Below are 22,535 nucleotides of genomic sequence, written 5' to 3'. Positions count from 1 at the left end.
TACTGGCTGTGAAAAGGAGGGGAATTCAAAACATAACAGGAATGACATATGGAGCCAAAATCATGATTCTCTTAAAGATAAGAGAGGTTATGATTAAAGCAACCAAGAGAAAAAATTCAAAATAGAGGCCAGCCACGGTGGCTCATGCCTGTCATCCCACAACTTTGAGAGGCCAGTGTGGGCAGATCACGAGGTCAAGAGATTGAGACCATCCTGGCCAACATGGTGAAACCCCGTCTCTACTAAAAATACAAAAATTAGCTGGGTATGGTGGCACGTGCCTATAGTCCCAGCTACTCTGGAGGCTGAGGCAGGAGAATTCCTTGAACCCGGGAGGCAGAGGTTGCACTAAGCTAAGATCATGCCACTGCACTCCAGCCTGGTGACAGAATGAGAGTCCATCTCAAAAAAAAAAAAAAAAAAAAAAAAATTCAAAATAGAAGAAAGAAGGAGAAGAGTGAGAAAGAGAGAGGAGATAACTGACAGTGGTAGGGTCCTGAAAGCAAGAGCAGGGGTGGGTTGAAAGGAGGGTTCTCTCGTTTTGTGAGAGAAGAGGAGAGGACGGAAATGTGCTAATGCTTTGTAGGGAGGAACTGAAGTGTCCGAATGGCTCTGTTTTCTTGAGAAGTGGGGTGAAGCCATCTACCAAAAGTGTAGTGGGGGACAAATTGCATCAAGAATTTGGAAAGAGAGGAGAAGCTTTAATCATGGAGAGTGGAAAGTAAGCAGAATAGAGAGATGAAAATTCTATTCATTTACCCGAGGGTCTATCTGGTGGAAACTGAGGAGGGTCTGTTTGATGGACGATAAGAAGGGTCTATCTGATGAAGACTGTGAGCATAAAACTCAAGCTAATAGATCTTGGTCTTTCCAAATTGGAGAAAATTCTCTTTTTCACACCAGATCAGATGAATGGAAAGGACAGATGAATAGTTGTTTTATAATTTATTTATTTTCTGGCTTATTCCCATCTTTTTCTTTTTATACCTGACACTTTAATATTTCTGAAATTACTGTGTATATTATACATGGTAGAAATCTAACTAGAATTCCTTACAATTTTATCAATTGTAAAGGACAATTAATTGACCAGTCAAAACTTTCCCCGGTGATTTAAAATGCCATCTTACCACCATATTAAATTACTTTATATTCTAGCATATGTTGTTTGGTTTTCTGTTCTATTTCACTGAGTTGTAGCTTTTACTGTGACAGTATTTCTCTGTTGCATTAAGGTGACATGTTTTGATACTTGGTAGAACAAGTCTTTTTATTATTCTTCTTTTGCAGAGTTTTCTGAGGTATCCCTACCCATGTATTCTTCCAGAAGAATTGAGGAATAATTTTATAAAATTTTAATTATATTTCATCAAAAATTTTACTGCAGTTGCACTTTTTTTCTCTTTTTTGGGAAGCAGAGAGTATCACTTTGTAACATGAGTCCTTCTATCCAGTAAACCATATAAATCTTCATGTATTAATGCTTCTTTTTATGCCCCTCAGTTAAAAATGTTTTTCTTTTATTTCTTACAAATTGTATTTCTAGGACTTTATTATTGTTCACATTGTTTTTGTATTATATTAAAAAGTTTCTTTTATAGTATTTTGCATTACATTAAAAAGTATACATAATAATGTATGAATAGTTTAAGAATAATTATTAAATACATATGTGCCCACTATCTGTTCTAAGAAATAAAACACTACTGTACTATCGAAGCACTTTTTATGGCCATCACTATTGTCTCCTTTTTCCTTCCCCATCAGTAAATATATAAATAAATAAAAACAGGTACTACAGATACTATCCTGATTTTTCTTTTCTTTTTTTTCAGACAGAGTTTCACTCTTGTTGGCCAGACTGGAGTGCAATGGTGCGATCTTGGCTCAATGCAACCTCCGCCTCCTGGGTTCAGGTGATTCTCCTGTCTCAGCCTCCCAAGTAGCTGGGACTACAGGCACCTGCTACCACGCCTGGCTAATTTTTGTATTTTTAGAACAGATGGGGTTTCACCATGTTAACTAGGATGGTCTTGAACTCTTGACCTCAGGTAACCTGCCTGTGTTGGCCTCCCAAAATGCTGAGATTACAGGTGTGAGCCACTGAACTCGGCCTGAATTTTCTCTTAATCATTCTCTTTATTTTTATTTGGAGTTCTAAATATATACATATATCCCAAGACAATATATCATTTAGTTTTTCTTGGTTTCTTTTAAATCTATGTGGATTGAGTGTTTTCTATTATATGATTTGCATTTGTCACTCATCATCATTTTGAGACTCATCTATTTTGATGCACATAGTTGTATTTAATTCATCTCCATTTTATGAATATATTCTTATTTATTCCACCATTCTATAGCATATGAACTTTAGAGTTGTATCTAGGTGGGGCTTTCTTAGAATATAATTTGTTAGAATATTTTTGTATATTTGGTTGAACATATGTCAAGATTTTACTAAGGTACACTTAGGAATAGGGGGTCTATTCCTATGACCCAAGGGCATATCTGTCTTTGTTTTTACAGGGTAATGCCAAACTGTTTTCCAAAGTGGTGGTAGCACTGCCCCAAGCAATGTTCTGAGAGTTACTACTTCTCCACATCTTTATTAACATTTGGTATTATCAGTTTTTAAAATTCTAGACCATCTGGTAAGTATAAAACGATACTTCACTAAGGTTTTATATGCTTTTACCTATTTACTAGCATCTTTTAATGTTTGTTGGACATTACTGTCCTTTTCCTGTTGATCTGTAAAGATTCACTGTATATGTTTGATACTGATCATTTTATTGGCTATATGTGTTACTGAAAAACTTCTTTTGTGTCTTGTGTTTCTCTTTATGTTACCTTTGAATATGGATCAGTTCTTAATTTTAATGTACTCAAATTGATCAGATTTTAGTTTTTGTATGGGAGAAAGAGAGAGAAAGACAAATTTAGTAACAGACACTGTTGATGGCCTGCCTATATCCCACTGAATAATGCTTACTGCAAAATACTAATTTACCTAAATGCTGTGGGAGCCAACTTGTTCTCCACATAGAGAAAGCAAGAAGTGCCAGAGAGTTAATGCCCTGAAAACATCCTTAAAGCAATGAAAGACAGGAAAGTGATGGATGAACATCCCAGTTTCCTTACTACTTGGTTGGGTAACTCTGAGACATGTTTTACTAGCACTTCTTAAACTATTTCAAACACTGAAACCATTGTGATGATGACAATGATAATTCCAAATCTACCATGGACTTATGCTATCATAAAATACAATGAAAATAAATTACTAGGGAAGTAAAATTTTAAAGTAAAAGTGAAACTGAAAAAGCAAAAAAGCCTGTAATCCCAGCACTTTGGGAGGCCCAGGTGGGCGGATCACGAGGTCAGGAGATTGAGACCATCCTGGCTAACACGGTGAAACCCTGTCTCTACTAAAACTACAAAAAAATTAGCCGGGCGTGGTGGCAGGCGTCTGTGGTCCCAACTACTCGGGGAGGCCCAGGCAGGCAAATGGCGTGAATCTGGGAGGCGGAGCTTGCAGTGAATTGCAGTGAGCCAAGATAAAACCACTGTACTCCAGTTGGGGTGACAGAGTGACTCTGTCTCAAAAAAAAAAAAAAAAAAAAAAAGGAAAGAAGAGAAAAGAAAAAGCAAAAAAGAAAAATAGTAAGCTTCTTTTTAAATACTTTCCCATTCTGTGCTTGTCTTGTTATGGATTAGAAAGGGTCAATGAGTCAGTGCTGGTCCTTGGACCACACGTGGAATAGCACTGTTCTAGAACTCAGTCATTCACATGGTAATTTTTTTGTTAATATATTTTGTATGAACTTTCTTCCCTTTCCTGTCTCACTTTCCCATCTCACTTTCCCTCTTTCTTATGAGTGTGTCCTGAGACCATCTCCTAAATAAACTACTTCCATTTGTCTCAGGGTCTGCTTCTGAATAAACCCATACAAGAGTTTTAGTCAAGAAACACTTTCTCTATCCTGAAGTCATAAGAATATTTTTCTAAATTTTCATTGACATTTAAGAGTTATTCCTTTAATAAAATGTCCTCAACTCATTTACAATTGTGTTACTATGTATAACATGAGGCAAGAATCCAATTTTAATTCTTTCTCTTTATCCTAGGGAGATTCAAAAAATATTTTTAATTCCTCAATTGATCTGCCTGATAACTTTAACTTCAGTCACATTTCCACATATGCATGGGTCTACTTCTATGTTCTCTCTATTATATTCAAGTGTTTCTATTAGACTTTCCCTGTATCAATATCACATCTTAATTAACAATAAAGTGTAAGTCTTGTTATCTGGTAAAGTCTACTACTTCGTACTTCATGTTCAAGACTGTCTTGGGTACTCTTACCTTTTCTCCTTACATAAACATTTTAGGACTAGCTTGTACCTTTTCAAAAAATGTTTGATTTGGCTGGGCGCAGTGACTCACGCCTGTAATCCCAGCACTTTGGGAGGCGAAGGTGGGTGGATCACGAGGTTAGGAGATCAAGACCATCCTGGCTAACACGGTGAAACCCCGTCTCTACTAAAAATACAAAAAATTAGCCGGGCGTGGTGGCGGGCGCCTGTAGTCCCAGCTACTTGGGAGGCTGAGGCAGGAGAATGGCGTGAACCTGGGAGGCGGAGCTTGCAGTGAGCGGAGATCTGGCCAGTGCACTCCAGCCTGGGTGACAGAGCAAGACTCTGTCTCAAAAAAAAAAACAAAGAACTTTGATTTTTGAATTTTAGTTGTATGTATTATAGATCAATTGGGAGATAATGTCATGTCTTTATAATAATAAGTTTTCTGATCCATGAACATGGCATATCTTTTATTTAGGCTTTCCTTAATCAGTGCTTTATACATTTATATGTGCATCTTGAAAACCTATGTTAAATGTATTACTAAATATCTTACATTTTTATTGCAATTGTAAATAATGTCTTTAAGAAAATACCACACACTTGTTAGGTTAATAGAAATGGAATTGACTTTTTAACATTAATGTCATGGCAAACATGCTATATTCTTATATTAATTCTAATAATTTGTTTGCAGATTTCTTTGGGTTATCTATGTAGAGATAATTCTAGCATCTGTAGTTAATAATAGTTTTGCTCTTTTCCAATCTTTTATTTTATTATCTTCAACGATAGCCACCAATACAGTCTTTAATAGAAATGATGATATGTCTATCTCCAATTTCAAAGATAATGATGATATTGTTTCATCTTTGAGTATGGTGTTTATAGGTTTTTTTGTTATCTTTATCAGGTTGAGGGAGTCATTTTTATTCCAGGCATACAAGAATATTTTACTTTTTAAATCACGCTGAGAATTAACTGATGCTTTTTCTGTATCTACTACAATGATGATATGTGTTTCTCATCTCTTAGTATGTTACTGTAGTAAATTACACAAACAGATTTACTAAAGTTAGACTAACACTAATTTCTTAAACTATTCTTTGCATATTTACACAGTTTTGGATTGTTTGCTAATATTTTGTTTAGGTATTTGCATATATTTTTTCTCATAAGCTTTTCTGCTTTTAATATCAAGGTTACAGTCTTGTCATAAATTGAAGGGGGAAGTGCTTCTTCTTTTCCCTCTCTCATGAAGTGTGTAAGATTGGGATTACAAACTCCTTGAATGTTTGACTGATTGCACTTGTAAAGTCACCCAGGACTGATGTGTACTTTGTTGTAAAAGTTTAAATTACTGATTCTATTTCTTTATTTGTTGTAAAACTATACAGAATTGTTTTTCCTTGACTCAAGTTTGTTCATTAATATTTTGCCATATCACCTAAATTTTACATTTATTGGTATAAGATTATATACACTATCATCGTTTATCTTGGTTACTGTGAAATAAAAACAAATGCATAAAACAAACATCTCATTAATTTTTCAGTACTGAACTTCATTTCCTGACCTTGCTTTTCTTACCGTTTTCACTCCTTAAGCACACGTCCCTAAACACAATAGAGTTTATCATCAAATAAATAAGAACAGTAAATAGTGCTAAACTCTTTTACGAAGGCCAGTCTGGGAGAACTACTACCTTCACAATGTTAACTTCCATTCCATGAACATGTTCTATCCCAGGATTTATTCAGATATTCTTACTAAGCATGTGTAGTAGTCTTTTTGTTTTGTTTTTAAAAATATTGTTCCTTGCTTCAATTGTTAGGGGGTATTTGCTTTGCACTATAAGATTTGTTATTTTTAATAAGAAGGAAAGCATTTTTAGAAATCTGTCCAGTAACCTTTCCGCATGCAACCTTCTAAGAAGCGGTGTATGACGGTCTGGTTTAATGGGTCATTCTGCTGCTTACCATGTAAGTCCTTATTTTAAATATTTCCAACTCACAGGGAAAGGAAAGAATTTAGATATATTCATGCATTACTTGGCTGGATAAGGGGTCTGTCTGACCTGTGAGGCAGTGGTATGAGGGGCAGGTAAGGAAGGGAAATATTAGGCAGCAGGAAGATTCCCCATGGCAAGATGGCATTTTAGGTGTTTTGAGGGGGCAGCCTGAAGTTGGTTACCACAGACACTGCTCCTTCCTGTAATTGTTTCTCTACAATGAGATCCTTCCATTGAAGCCCTCTTTTCTTATTTGCCATATGCCCTGAATGTAGGCTTAGAGGGGGAGCTCTTGTTCTCTGCATAATGGACTAGCAAATAAATAAAGATGACCAGGGCACTGACCTCTCTCCATTCCCCACTCCCATCCACCAGCTCCAAGGCCCACTCCCGTTTTTAGCATTGGTTGGTTAAAGTTGGAGGTACTTATGCCGATAGACTTGGAAGTCCTTTCCTCCAATTCCCTAAGGGGTTTTCTGTCTAGGCAGTCTCTGCAAAGTCATCTCTTTCCCATTTAGGACTCCCTCCCCCACGATGTCCTGCATTAATTCTTTCAGGAGCAGTCAGGGCATCCTCTTAGAGTTCTCAGGGCAGGTACAAAGGTGTTTTTCTCTGTATTTCTTTAGGACAGTAGTTTAAGAACGGTGATCAGATTGGCATTTCTAATCAAAACTCTTATTTTCATCACTGAGACCTAAAAGGCAGTATTGTGGAATTAAACAATGATCACAGGTTGGAGCCACACTGCCTGGGTTTTTGTCCTGTTCCCACTACTGTATTACCTTGGCCAAGCTGCTTAACATCTCTGTGTCTCACTTTCCTTACTTTAAAATGAGGATAAAAATACTACCTACTATATAGGTTGTCCTGGGGATTCAATATGTTAATATACACAAAGTGCTTAGCTAGGTGTCTGGCACAAAGAATACTATATATGTCTGATCCTCCCCCTGGCCCCATTGCATTCTCTGAGAACAGCTCTAGGGTAGCCTGGAGATCACTAATTTGATTTTTCGTAGAGACAATTAAGATTATTGCTATTTCCTGTAATTTCCGTACCCCAATCTGTTCTATCCGAATGATGTTATATTGCTAATCATAGAAGCTATATCTTCTCATAGCTTACTGAGCTTTCTACGATGTTCTTCTGATTTCTATGGTAAATAATCTTAAAATCTATTTTTTCTCTGAGGACTCAGAATTAATTCATTCAATAATGTATTTATTGTGTCCTTATTTGTCTACCTGGCACTGTTTTTCTAAGTGCTTGGGAAGCAGCAGTAAGCAAAACATAAGGAAAAATTCTTGTCTCTGTGGAATGCATTCTAGAAGACAGATAAAACAAATAGTGAAATATACAGTACATCAGATGATAATTGCTAAGGAGACACCCGAAGCTGGAAAGAGGGACAAAGAGTGTGCTGTAGGAGGCTTCCAGTTTTTAATAGAATAGTCTGAGAAGAGCTCGCTGAGAGGTGACACTGGAATAAAGACTCGAAGAAGCTTGAACCGTCCTGGTTATTTGGCAAAACACTACTGTAGCCAAAAAGAATGGCAAGTGCAGAGGCCCTGAGGAAGGGATTTCCCTGATATATTTGAAGAGAACGATGACTGAATTTGCATAGTGAGGCACAAGTATCAAGAGATGACAGAGAGGCAAACCAAAGTGGGAATTCTGGTCACCTGGAGCATGTGAGCCACTGTAAGGCTTTGGGTTTTTAATCTCAGTGACACGAGAAACCATCAGAGGGTTGCGAGCAGAGGGAGTGATATTATTTGCTTTGTGATTTAACAAGATCATTTTGGTGCTGTGTTGAGAAAAGAATGCAGGGGCCAGAGCTGAAGCTGCAAAGATGATTTAGAGGCTGCTGCAATAATCTGGGTTGGAGAGCATAGTGGTTTGGACCTGAGGGGTAGCAGTAGAGGCTGTGAGAAATGGTCAAGGTATTGACATATATTGCAGGATGAACCAAGAGAATATGTTAGATGTGGGGAACAGCAGGGCTGCTGCTTTGTACAAAGCCAGGGGATCTCAATCAAAAGCAATAAAAGGTGAAGAGGTTCTCTTTTTCCTTTTTTGAGACAGGGCCTTGCTCTGTCACCCAGCCTGGAGTGCAGTGGTACAATCACGGCTCACTATAGCCTCAACCTCCCGGTCTCAAGCAATCCTCCCACTTCAGCCTCCTGAGCAGCTGAGATCATAGGTACATACCACCACGCCCAGCTAGTGTGTGTGTGTGTGTGTGTGTGTGTGTGTGTGTGTGTGTGTGTGTATGTAAAGATGGGAGTCCACCATGTTGCCCACATTGGTCTCAAACTCCTGGGCTCAGGCAATCCACCTGCCTTGGCCTCCCAAAGTGCTGGGATTACAGGGGTGAGCCACCATGCCCAGCCAAAAAGGGTTTTCTTTGGAGATGTAAAAGCCAGGGCCTCAGTTCTGACACAAGTGAGAAGTTAAAGTTTTTGGCTCAAGCCACTAATAAAACAGAGTTGCCATTTACTGAGATGGGGAAGACAGTGGGAAGAACAGGTTGAGGGATGATCAGAGGCCCAGTTTTGAATGTGTTTAATTCCACGGGCTGATTAGCAATCTAGGTGGAGAGGTTGAGAAGACAGCTGGATATATGACTCTGGAGGGCTGAGAGAGGGCTGGTCTGGAGGTATCAATTGGGAAAACTATTAACATATGGATGGATTTTAAAGCCAGGAGACTGGAAGAAGAAATTAGGGAAATGAATGTGGATCCAGGGTCAGCAAACTATGGCTCTTGGGTTGAATCCAACCAGCTGCCTGTTTTTGTAAATAAAATTGTATTGGAACACTGTGGCAACCATTTGTTTATCCATTGTCTCTGGCTGTTTTCCTACTACAATGGCAGCATGGAGTAGCTGCTGCAGACCCTCTTGTGGATAAAGCCTATACTTTAAGACCTGGCCAACCTCTGATATGGATACGAACAGGAAAGAGTCCCAAGAATTGGGCCAATAAGGTTGGGATGTGATATGGTTTGGCTGTGTCCCCACCCTAAATCTCATCTTGAATTGTAATGCCCATAATCCCTACATGTCAAGGGACAGAGCAGGTGGAGCTAATTAAATCATGGGGGTGGTTTCTCCCATGCTGTTTTCATGATAGTGAGTGAGTTCTCAGGAGATCTGATGTTATTATAAGTGTTTGGTCATTTCTCCTGCATTCATTCTCCTTTCTGCCACCTTGTGAAGAAAGTGCCCTGCTTCCCCTTCACCTTCTGCCATGATTGTAAGTTTCCTGACGCCTCCCAGCCATGCTGAACTGTGAGTCAATTAAACCTCTTTCCTTTATAAATTACCCAGTTTTAACCAGTTCTTTACAGCAGTATGAAAACGGACTAATACACGCTTCTTAAAAGGAACCAGCAAACTGTAATCCCAACATTTTGAGAGGCTGAGGTGGGAGGACAACTTGAGGCCGGGAGTTTGAGATCACCTCGGGCAATACAATGAGACCCTGTCTCTACAAAAAAAGTAAAAATAAAAATAAATAGGCCATGCACGGTGGCTCACGCCTGTAATCCCAGCACTTCGGAAGGCCGAGGCTGGTGGATCACCTGAGGTTGGGAGTTCAAGACCAGCCTGACCAACACGGAGAAAACCCCGTCTCTACTAAAAATACAAAATTAGTCAGGCGTGGTGGCGCATGCCTGCAATCCCAGCTACTCAGGAGGCTGAGGCAGGAGAATCGCTTGAACCCGGGAGGCAGAGGTTGTGGTGAGCCAAGATCGTGCCATTGCACTCCAGCCTGGGCAACAAGAGTGAAACTCCGTCTCAAAAATAAATAAATAAAAATAATAAAATAAATAAATTAGCTAAGCATGCTTGCACATGCCTATATGTGATGATACATGCCTATATGTAGCTATCCCACGTGTCCTAGCTACTGGAGAGGGTGAGGTGCGAGGGCCATTTGAGCCCAGGAGTCAGAGGATACAGTGAACTGATCACACTACCGCCCTCTAGCCTGGGAGACACAGTGAAACCCCATCTTTAAAATAAAAACAAAGAGGAGAAGCCACTGCCGAAGGAGGAAATCTAGAAGTGTGTGATGAATTGGAAGCAAAGTACAAAAAGTGTTTTAGGGAGGATTTAACAACCAGCTGTGTCAAATATTGCCAACTGGTTAAGCAAGAGGATCTGTCTCTCTGAGTAATGACTATCGGATGTGGTGACTTGAAGGTCACAGGTGATCTTGAAATAATTGTCTTGGTGGAATGGCAGGGATCTGAGCTACGTTGGTTGAATGGATTCAAGAACAAATAGAAAGAATGGATGCATAAAGAGGCGATGGAACAGTAGCTTGAGGAGAAGATAGAGCTGGGTGTTTCTGTTTTTTGTCTTTTTAAACATGGGAGAAATACAGCTTGTGTGGAAGGTGAGAAATATATCCAGTTACAAAGGGAAATTTTGATGTAGGGTGGAAAGGGGACAATTGCTGGAGCAATGACATTGAGTTAAAAAAGTAAGTGGGTTTTACTGCATTAAGCAGAGAAACTTGCCTTTATTTAGAAAACAAATGGTTCATCCATAGAAACAGGGAGGTGAGGGGGAGGTCGAATAGGGCAACATTTGGACAATGAGAGCTGGAGGGAATTTCTTTGAATGGTTTCAGTTCCTCAGTCTATTAGGTAAAAAGGTCATCTGTGGAAGTGAGAACAGGTGGATGTGCTAGAAGTCTGAAGACAGAAATATTCTCTGGGAGACCGGAAGGACAAATGGGCCAGGGAAAGACAGTATTACCAGGCAGCTTTAAAAGCCAGTTCCAGTGGTGCTTCTGGCTTCCAAATGAGAGTGGTTAGCACAGTGGTGTGCAGCAGCTATGGAAGGCAAGACCTAGCACAGACAGGGAATCAGATGGAGCTAGGGTTGTGAATAGCTGGAAATAAGAATGAGGCTGAGGTGTTGCGGGAGTATGCAAGGATGTAACTGGAATGATTAGCCAAGGAATTTAAGCTGGGTAGAGCAAGGAATGAGGGCAATGAACAAGGTAGCAAGTCCTAGTGGGGCGGAATTTTTGGAGCCACAATACTAGAGGGAATAAACTGAAAAGAGAAGAGATGTGGTCAGAGTGAAATGTTTGAAAATGAGATTACAGAGGGGTTAGAGATTACTTAAAAGTGGCCTTTTGCTCAGGGCAAACGGAAATTTTGCATAGATCTCTTATTTTGTTTTTCCCGAACACCCTGAAATAAAAAGCTATCTATGATGTCTGATGTTGGCCACACACCACTTAGCAAAGATCTTGGCAGAGAGTAGGTTAAGGGCTTTACACATAGACTTTCATGTCCTACAGCCTCTGTAGAGAGGCATTTTACAGATGGGGCACTAAAGTGTACAGAATGTGAATCCTTTAATCAAGGTTGCATAGTGAAGTAGTGGATGAAGCCTGGATATAGCTCAAACTCTTCTATTTCCAAAGCAATTCCCAAATCACCCCTTTCTTCTATCACCTGGTAGATCTGTGGGTCCAGAACGCTGAAAGGCTGTCATAGCATCTTAAAGCAGCAAAATCAGGATGTCTCACCCCAAGTAAGAGGCTCCTTCCACCCACCACACTGCCATTTTATAGTCAAGATGTCCTTTACAACGAGATAGACTTACTTTCCTTTGATTAAACTAGGTCTCTCTCTCTCTCTCTCTCTCTCACTGTAAAAAGACTTCTTGGCAAAAAATTCCTTTTTTGTCTTATCTTCTAATTCGATGTCCCTTTTCCATTCTTTTTTCTTTGTAATTCTTTAATGAATCCACATTTTCCCTTTCCACAATTTCATTTCTTCTTCTACCTAACAGCATGGAACTTTCCATCCTTTTGACAGAGTTCTACAACAAAGGTTAATTACTTTATAATTTCATTCTCTTAAAAAAAAAGCATACTAAAATTGCTAATTTTAACTATGCTTCTTGTCAGTGGGTTCATGTAAATTCACTGTAATTAAACCAGATGTTTTCTTGTGCCTTAAAGTCAGGTGGTAATTTAAGGAAAATTTTCATTTCAACATAAAGGAGGACAGAGTGTTATCAAGGGAAGTTTTCTCCTCTCCTCTCCCCTCCCCTCCCCTCCCCACCTCTCTCCTCCTCTCCCCTCCTCTCCCCTTCCCTCCTCTCCTCTCTGTATCTCCATTTCCACAACTGAAAAGGGGTTAAGAACGGTGAACTTTGGGGGTAGATATGAGAAATATCAAGGTAGTATATATAAAAGCAGAGAGCCCTGCACACTTCAACAGGCATTTCCCTTGATACTTTTCTTGTCTAGGTCATTTTTTTTGTCTCTTCACTCCAGTTGCCATATTTGCTTTTTCATTCATTATAATGAGGCTTGGAACTAACTTAATAAGAGAGATTTAGAATTTTAGTCTCGTATTTCCCAGTTGTGTTGGAGAAAATATATTTGTTCCAGATAAATCTTTACATCTTAATTAACTATAGCCTTTTAATTGAACTATACGGTGGTATGCTACTAAATGTTTCACAACCTGCTCTCCAGGGAAAAATAAAAACTAAAAGTTTGCCAGTTTTCACGGTGTAAATATTTCCACCATGGTTGATTTGAAGCAAAGAATGTGGCACTACTGAACATGGAGGTGGCAAGAGATGCAAGCTAGTCTGAGTTAGCTTTGAATAGAGCTAAAAGATGTCATACATCTCCCCCTTCTTCACAAACAATACCCATTAATGGGACACTATGGTGTCATGAAAAGCACATGGATTTTTATGTGGGATGGTCATTTATTCATCCATCTATTCATTCAACAATAGTTAATGAGCCCATACTATGGATGAGCAGAGTGAACAACATGAAACAAAGTTTCTATTCTCATTAAGCTTATATCTCTTATAGAGAGAAAATAAAGTAATCAATATACAGCATGAGGCAGAGAAAAATAAAGCAGAGAAGAGTGGTAGAGGTTTTAGCCAGGTACAGAATTATACATTAGGTGGTCAGGGAAGGCCCTTCAGGTAAGATTTTGAATTCTATTGATTCCTCCTCTGCACAACTGTATCAACAGCATCTACATCAAATTGTTTGGGAACTGACTGTAAAAAGGGAGAATATCAGCTCAATGCCTAGCTCACAGTGGGCATTTGAAAAACATAATTGCACTTCTCTTTACCCTTTATAATATCTCAAGACCATCTTTGTAAACATCTCAGATGTACTGAGCTCTAATAAAGTGATGCCTTCAGGACTCACTAGGGTGTGAATAGCTTTCACCCTTACACTAAATGACTCTGGACTGCTTTACTTATTGCCTTGTTGTTACTGCTTTTTCTGCTTTTCCTTTCACTTTTCCCTTTTCCAGGTGTTACATGCCACATCTTGTTACTACAGATGTCCTCATCCTTAGCAACATGCGGCCTCCTTCTAGCTTACTGTAACCTGAGAAACCTGATGATCGACTTATTAGAAACGTACACTTAATAAAGGTACCCATTCCTGAGGCACGTCAGTCTTCCTTACAATTCAAGTACATGAGCTTTTTAAAAAGGATGATGTTAAATGAAATAATATATGTTTTATATGTGATTAATTATATTGAATATCAATTATATTAATTATAGTATATATTGCCATTAATTATAATCAGTTACATTATATATAATTAGTATATGGGATTCTACATTTCCTTATTTGTAAAACAGAAAAAACAACACTCTTTGCTCCTTCACATTTAGTGTTAAGATTAAATGATCTACATTGCTAGTAAAAATGCAAAATCTACAACTTCTATGGAAGAGTACCTCTTAACAGCTAACAAAACTGCATATGCTCTTACTCTGTGACTCTTACAATCCCACTTTTAGGAATTTACCCTAAAGATACATTGCCACAAGTACCAAATAACATATGCACAAGCCTATTTGCTACAGTATTATTTATGATAGTAAATAATGGAAACAACCTGGGTGTCCATTGGATATTGGTTGAATAAATCACAGTATTTCCATCAATACAATGAAATACCATAGAGTCATAAAAAATAATGAGGAAATTCTGTAGTAACTGATATGAAGTGATTTCCGGGATATACTGAGTGAACAAAAACACAAGATGCAAAGTACATTAATTATGCTACCTTTTATATAAGAAGTAGGAGGAAGAAAAGTGTTATGTATTTTTTGCAAAAAGAACTCTAGGAAAGATCAACCAGAAAGGGATGAAAACAGCTACCTTTCAAGTGTGCATTGGAATAGTAAAAAGAGACAGAAATGGTGGTAATACTTTTTGGAATGTACCTTGTAATGTAGTTTTTTAATGGTGCTTTTATTTTTAATTTAATGTAAAGTTCTGAGATACATGAGCAGGAAGAGCAGGTTTGTTATACAGGTAAACGCATGCCATGGTAGTTTGCTGGACCTATCAACCCATCACCTAGGTATTAATCCCCATACGCATTATCTATTTATCCTGACGCTCTCCCTCCCCACACTCCCCCAACAGGCCTCAGGATGTGTTGTTTCCCTCCCTGTGTCCATGTGTTCTCATTGTTCAGCTCCCACTTACAAGTGAGAACATGCGGTGTTTGGTTTTCTGTTCCTGTGTTAGTTTGCTGAGGATAATGACTTCCAGCTCCATCCATGTTTCTGCAAAGGACATGATCTCATTCCTTTTTATGGCTGCATAGTATTCCATGGTGTATATGTACCACATTTTCTTTATCCAGTCTATCATTGATGGCCATTGGGGTTGACTCCATGTCTTTGCTATTGTAAATAGTGCTGCAATGAAAATATGCATGCATGTATCTTTATAATAGAATGATTTATATTCCTTTGGGTATATACCCAGTAATGAGATATAGTTTTGATTTTTGAAACATGCAACTGTTTTGCATGTTAAAAACAAATTAAATTAAAAAGCCTAGGTGGAAGGCAAATCTTAAAATGGAAACAAATGAACATAACTGGGTATCAAATTGATAATATAACCATACAGAGAAAAGAACTGAACTTTTGAACATAGTATTCTCACTGCATACCCTCAGTGGTATACAGCCTAAGGAGAGAAAAACTGAAATCTTTAACCTAACTTAGTATAATAGCTTTATTGTTTTTTAGAGGGATTGGTGTTGTAATTCTGAAACCATTTTATGTGTGTTTCAGGATGGAGCAAATGAAAAATATATGAATATGGAGCATCAGGGTTCTCACTGCAGGAGAAGAGAGATATACGTATAAAATGTGTTGAATCTGAATCAGTATGAGCCCATGACTTTCAACAAAAATAAATTATATTTCCCAGCTCTACCTACTGAAAGAACCTAGAGGCAATAACGCATCACTGAGCACACCTAAGATGTATATCTTAGTGCCAAAATACCACTCCCCACTGAAAGCAACTAGAAATCCCCAATAAGTGGTTGACCTCAGGTCTGGGGCAGGGACATTAAAAGGATAGTCTAGAATATTTTTGTTGTGCCAGAAGCAAGGAAGACTAATGAGAACAGGTCAAAAGGACCTGGGAATCAGCTTGAAGAGACTGCCACTGGCCCTATTTGAGGCAATTTGAGCATCACAGAGAATGACAGTAGAGGATTTTAATACATTGAGTCGGAAATGATTTATGAATCAACCAGGAGACCAAAAACAGAGAGGAAGATGAAGAGAGAAAAAAACTCTTCTATAAAGAAGAAGGCTAACCAGTAAGCATAGAGAGAATTATAGATGTGTAAATCACCCTTTTGAAGGCACCAATGTAATAACTGATTCAGGTGAAGACTCTCGGGGGTGTTAAAACCATTGAGTGAAAGTTTTAGGGGAATACAATACTCATTCCAACTCAAAGTTTCACTTCAAGGATACTTTACAAAAGAAAAAAGGTGCTACATGTACAGTGGAGGGACCGGGTAGTTCTTGTCTCATCTAAGTGACCATATGTGGCATCATCAGTACTGGGGCTCCCTGACATTACGAACTTCTTGACAAAATACAATAAGAAATATATATCACCAATGTAATGGTTTTGCCAAAAATATCCTGAACCCTGGTTTTGTCCACAGAATCAGGCTAAATATTATTAAAAATGTAAACAAACTATATATTACATGATTTTAAAATTAATGCAAAATTTATTAGGGGTTAAATAGCATTGTGGGTATGTAGCAGAAAGTTCTTATTTTTAAGTCATGTATGCTAAAGGGTTTAGAAATCAACTGTCATGATTTCTGCAATTTACTTTCAAATGGTTAAAATATTGTATGTACTCATAAATACATTTATATAGCATACATCATCTATCATGTAGATGTAAGATACACACACTAGTAAATGCAGCAAAGTGTTTACAAATGTTGAATCTAGATGAGAAGTTTATAAGTCTCCTTTGTACTATTCTTTCAATTTTTCTAGCCTTGAAAAATTTCACAATAAAATATTGGGCAAAAGGAGCACAGGAGTCGTTGTATATAACATGTCTATCCATGCTTAGCCCAGTGTAGGTGCTCAATAAATAGCAGCCAAAGTGAGCTGCCAAGCAAAACCATCAACATGGTTTTCATCTTTCGAGGTGCAAGCGAACTGTGGTTTTGTCTGAGACATTTGTGGAAAAGGGAAAAATAAAGAATCTATTTAGTCTCTTATGAACAGCTGCTACCCAAATGAAGCCATGGGTCTCAGCAGCCATGAGCCTCTCTAGTGCTGGATTTCTTCGCAGGCCCTCAAATGCACTGAGGTGCTGAAATTACAAATTCTACAAATTATTCCTCAGAAGACAATTTTGTGGCACGGATGACAGCAGCATGAATTCAGCCATTCAGCCAACTCAATCCTAAACGTTGCTTGCTGGCTCCTGGAGGGGGGTTTCAGTTAATCTACTAGAGTCATGCTATAGCCTCATCTTGTCCTTGAGGTGAATGAGTTACCCAGTCAACAGAAATGGTGCCTCCTCCCTCTTTAGGGAGAATGGAACCTAACCCTGGCATACAGCGGGGTTCTACACTGAGATCTTCCTTCAGTCCAGTGGGTTTTGAGGCAGAGCCTCAGCATAGTTACAGAACTGAGGAATCGTGTCTTGCATGTTGGTGTTTTTAGTATGATAATGTCCACACATCTCCATAGAGCAGGAATTGATGTTTTATTAATGATGTTTAATTAAAATTTAATTTCAAAGCATTCCTGCTCTCATGTTGTTTTGATAAAGGCTTTTTTTTCTTGGTGACAGAAAGAAGAAAGAGACAAGTTAAAGAACATCTTAAAGCTGGACTTGGGGTTTGCTGAGGCACAGGGAGGTAATCCTCAAAGAGCATCTCAAGGTGGGCAGAGCATCTTTAAAAAGGTGCCCTGAGTTGCTCCTTGGGAAAACCTTATTGTTCATCTCCTGAATTTTCATGCTGATTTTCAGCAGTGACTTCTCCCTCTCAAACAACCAGGAATTCCCTGTGAATATCAGTCACTGAACCACCCTTTTGCCCTGACTCTGTTTCTCATATCAGGCACCAAGCACACTGCCACTTTTTGAGTGTCTACCATGTATTTCCTACAACCAATTAGATTTCTAGATGTCTGGACCTGTCTAGAGCTCTGAAGAGGTTTCCTAGGGGAGTTGGGCAGTTTCTCAGTTGCCGGGGCTAGATGCTCCTTTGTGAAGAATTCCTTTTTTTAATTTCCCGCGGTTCACCAAAAATGTAGTACCTTATAATATGCTGGGTGTTAGTCCAATTTCTTTATATATCATCCCACTTTATGTGCATGAGAATCTATAAGATAGGTACTTTAATTATTCCTTTTCTGTTTGAGATGGAGTCTCGTTCTGTCACCCAGGCTGGAGTACAGTGGCACGATCTCAGCTCACTGCAACCTCCACCTCCCGGGTTCAAGTGACTCTCCTGCCTCAGCCTCCTGAGTAGCTGGGACTACAGGTACATGCCATCACGTCCAGCTAATTTTTTGTATTTTTAGTAGAGATGGGGTTTCACCATGTTAGCCAGGATGGTCTCGATCTCCTGACCTGGTGATCTGACTGCCTCAGCCTCCCAAAGTGCTGGGATTACAGGGTGAGCCACCATGCCTGGCCAACTAATTCCATTTTATAGATGAGGAAACCAAGTCACTAAGAGGTTACACAACTTGTCCAGGCATGCGTGGCTCCAGAGTGTACATTGTCTAACAGTGAACAATTCTACATCTGGAGGAAGGGGCTACACATTTCTGAAACAATGAAGTCAGGTCTAGGGAAATGTTTCTAGAACTTGAAGTTTTACACAGTCTACTCCAAGGATGACCCCAAAGTCCAGTGTGTGGGGTCTGCAAAGAGGATGGCTATGAGGATGAACTGGAGGGATGGATCATGAAAGTAGACTGTGTAAAACTTCCAGCTCTAGGATGGGACATGGTGGAAGTGAGAATTAGGGGCAAGGTAAGAAGAGGCTGGCACTATTTCCCTTATCTTCTCATGAGATTTTGCAGCTGAGAATGTGAATCTGGGTTCTACTCAGGGTCATAACTCTGAGGTATTTAGAACTTGCTTACATGAAGCAAGAGTACTAGATCCTACTGGATCCCAGGAACACACAAAGAAAGAAAAAAAAGTAAATGAAAAAAAGAAAACAAGTACTAAACAGAATTGCCACAGCAGAGGTGCTGTCTTCAAGTTCTAAGGCTAATCTGAGTCAAGTTGGGTATTTTCTTTATGCAACTGACAATGCCAGTGCTCTGGCTAGACCTTTCAGATCTCTGTATACCATTTTTGTGAGCCTCTATTCTTTACCTGCATGTGCAGAAAGACAAGTTACTAAAATTTTACCTCTGAATCTCTCCTTCCCATCCCAGACCCTAACTGTTGGCTGACAGCTTCCTTGCCTAACTTAGGACACCTGTGATGCATGGCCCACCCTGAACAGTTCCCCGAAGGCTCAGGTTGCAGCCAGTTTTTGCTGGACTTGGCCAAAAGTTGCACCTTGACTTTCTCCCCTTCCTTATCCCACTTCCCTCACTCCCCTCCCAGTCTGCCCTGGGAAAACTTTCTTTTTTTTTATTTTTTATTTTATTTATTTATTTTTTTTGAGACGGAGTCTCCCTCTGTCGCCCAGGCTGGAGTGCAGTGGCTCGATCTCAGCTCACTGCAAGCTCCGCCTCCTGGGTTTACGCCATTCTCCTGCCTCAGCCTCCCGAGTAGCTGGGACTACAGGCGCCCGCCACCTCACCCGGCTAGTTTTTTGTATTTTTTAGTAGAGATGGGGTTTCACTGTGTTAGCCAGGGTGGTCTCAATCTTCCGACCTCGTGATCCGCCCGTCTCGGCCTCCCAAAGTGCTGGGATTACAGGCTTGAGCCACCGTGCCCGGCCGGGAAAACTTTCTTAATCAGTCACTTGCACACGAATCTTCATCTGAGTCTGATTCTCGGGAACTATCTAAAGCCATCCCACAAGGCAAGGGGCAGCCTGGGCTGGCTGGACGGGAAACTGAAATATGGTCATGGGGAAGTGTTTCTTAGGTAAGTCCTGGAACTGGCAAATTCTATGCTATCACTAAGGTAACTGCAGTGAACCTGGGAAGAAACATCCAAGTCAATCTGTGGCAATCAAGGAAAGCTTCCTGGAGGAAGTAACATCTGAGCAGACTTGAAAGGTCAATAGAGGTTTCCTTGCAAACATGGAGGAGAGGTCATTCCAAGCAAGAGAAACGGCATGGGTAAGGACAGAGAGGCAGGAAAAGTTCTGTGTTTTAGCAGTAGTGGCTCTGGGTTCTTCGAGTCTCAAGTCATGAGGAAGATAAACTGCAGGAAGCACACCCATTAGAAACTTGTGGGGTATGGAGGTGGGGTGGGTTGGGGAGGGAAACATGGAGGCTCCCAGGCTGACTTTCAGGTCTCTATCTTGAGTTACTAGGTGCAGTTCATTGAGTTGAGGAACACAGGGAAAGTCAGTATCGAATTGGAGATAAGTTCATTTTCAGATACCTTGAGTTTGAGATGACTGTCATCCAGCCAGGTGAATATTCAGTCCTGGGTGCATCCAATGTGTATGCTAAGCTTTTTATATGTATTTTCTGTTTTTAATTCTGACATAATTCAGCATTGTCTGACTTCCAAATTCAACATGTTTAAACAACGTGATACATGTTTTCTCTTTCTGGAGGCACCAGTGCAGTCAAACCTTGGACAGAGAAGGTAGTTGATACAGTTTGGGTATCTGTGCCCTCCCAAATCTCACGTTGAATGTAATCTTCAATGCTGGAGGTGTGACTGGATCATGGAAGTGGATCCCTCATGGGTTGGTGCTGTCTTCATGCCAGTGAGTGAATTCCCCAGAGATCTGGTTGAGTGTGTGGCACCGTACCACCAATCTCTCTATTGCGCCTGCTTTGGCCACGTGGTGTGCCTGCTCCTACTTCACCTTCCACCATGAGTAAACGCTCCTCAGCCTCCCCAGAAGCCAAGCTATGTCAGTGCTATGCTTTCTGAACAGCCTGCAGAACTGTGAGCCAATTAAACCTCCTTTCGTTATAAATTACCCAGTCTCAGGTGGTTTTTTTTTTGTTTATTTGTTTGTTTGTTTTTCTTGTAGAGAAAGAATCTCACTCTGTTGCCCAGGCTGGAGTGCAGTGGTACAATCTTGGCTCACTGCAACCTCTGCCTCCTGGGTTCAAGCAATTCTCCGGCATCAGCCTCCTGCATAGCTGGGATTACAGGCACATGCTGCCATGCCTGGCTAATTGTTTTGTATTTTAATAGAGACGGGGTTTCACCATGTTACCCAGGCTGGTCTCAAACTCCTGAGCTCAGGCAATCCACCCGCTCTGGCCTCCCAAAGTGCTGGGATTACACGCATGAGCCACCGCACCTGGCCGCAGGTATTTCTTTATAGCAATGTAAGAATGGTCTCATACACTGGTATAAAGCAAGAAGAGGGATGGGGGTACAAAAGGGCCAAAGCTGAGTGCATGTCTATGGCAGAGCTGTCACTGTGATGGGAAAAGCACGCCCTGGAGGTGTGCAATGCCGTTTACATAGTCCTTCACTGAAGACCTTGGAAAAGAAAAGTATGTGTGAGGGAATTAAAAATGTAGGAAAAATAAAAGCCTCATAACTGACTGCCACAGCCTTGTGAACAGATTCAATATCCCCATTCCCATGTAAGCTTTCCTCCCTTGCTCACCGTCTTCCTCAGTCTGCACCACTAGCTCCTCGCTCTCCATTCGGCCCTCGGGGTTAGACAGCAGGAGTCGCAGGCGAATGGTCATGAAGGGGCGCAGGCCTCGCAGGGTGTAGTGGGAGGAGGTCTGGATGACCTCCTCGGCCTCGTACTGCTGCTGGTTGAACACGTACTGGTACTGCACGGTGAGGTTGTAGCTATGGCAGCGGGTCACCGCGTAGCCGAAGGGCTCCCACTGCAGGGTCAGCTGCCGGGCTCGGATGTCTACGATTTCCACGTTCTGTGGGCCATGCACCGGATCTGCAAGACATGCAGGCAAGAAACAAGGGCTCTGAAGAGACCATCGGGAAGCTGGGGTGCATGTTCTGCTAAAACAGGGAACACAGCTTTTCTAAACATATCTCCACCATTCAATCACCGCCATCATGATTTTTGACACATGCAATATAATTTAGAGAACTTTTTTCTTTAAATCAATCTCCCTTGTCTTAAAATACATGCAGCTAATAGAAAGTATAAATATATAAAAGGAAAACGTCATCAATAAATGTTAACCATAAAAATAAATGTGAAATTGTTAAATTCTTAAGGGTGCATCAGAATGCCATTGAAAACCTTCTTGGTACCACAAACAGTACACTCTCCGCTTCTGGGACATGCTTATTTAGACAGCTGCTGAGAGCCAACCTGCCTCCTTATACTGAATTCAGCCACAGCCTGTTCCCTTGGAGGTCAGCCTCTCCTCTTCAGCCAACAACATCCAGATGCACAAGCTGGAAACTGAGTCACAGCCTCAACCCGCAACACCCAGTTTATCCATGCAGTCATCGTGACCCATTAACTCTGCTTTGGGATTTCCTCTCCTTTCCTTGACAACACAGTTCATCATTTCCTAACCTCCTACAACAGTCTTCCACCCGTCTTTGTCTCCTCTCTACTTTCTTCCTAAGTGGCCCCTCTGGGAACATCATTGTAAAAGCAAATCTGAGCATGCCTTCTCACCCTAATGCTGTCTCCCACTCCACACTTACTATTGATCTT

The 22,535-nt window shown here is 40.3% G+C and overlaps 1 protein-coding gene across 17 annotated transcripts in view; it reads right to left on the bottom strand.

Moving 5' to 3' along the window:
• The window catches only part of LOC105496374 (protein tyrosine phosphatase receptor type T), a 1,121,698-nt gene that overhangs the window by 379,435 nt on the left and 719,728 nt on the right, over positions 1–22,535 (bottom strand). For all 17 annotated transcript variants that reach the window (XR_011613330.1, XM_071079282.1, XM_071079290.1 and 14 more), the window contains exon 8: positions 21,498–21,794. Coding sequence is in view for 16 of the 17 variants with exons in the window: in XM_071079282.1 (XP_070935383.1) it covers positions 21,498–21,794 (297 nt within the window). In the remaining variant the exon portion in view is untranslated. The remainder of the gene's footprint in view (positions 1–21,497; positions 21,795–22,535) is intronic.

Source organism: Macaca nemestrina, chromosome 15, assembly GCF_043159975.1.
Source record: "Macaca nemestrina isolate mMacNem1 chromosome 15, mMacNem.hap1, whole genome shotgun sequence".
NCBI classification, from domain to species: domain Eukaryota; kingdom Metazoa; phylum Chordata; class Mammalia; order Primates; family Cercopithecidae; genus Macaca; species Macaca nemestrina.
Note: the sequence above shows the minus strand (reverse complement) of the source record. Positions and strands in the feature narration are given on the sequence as shown.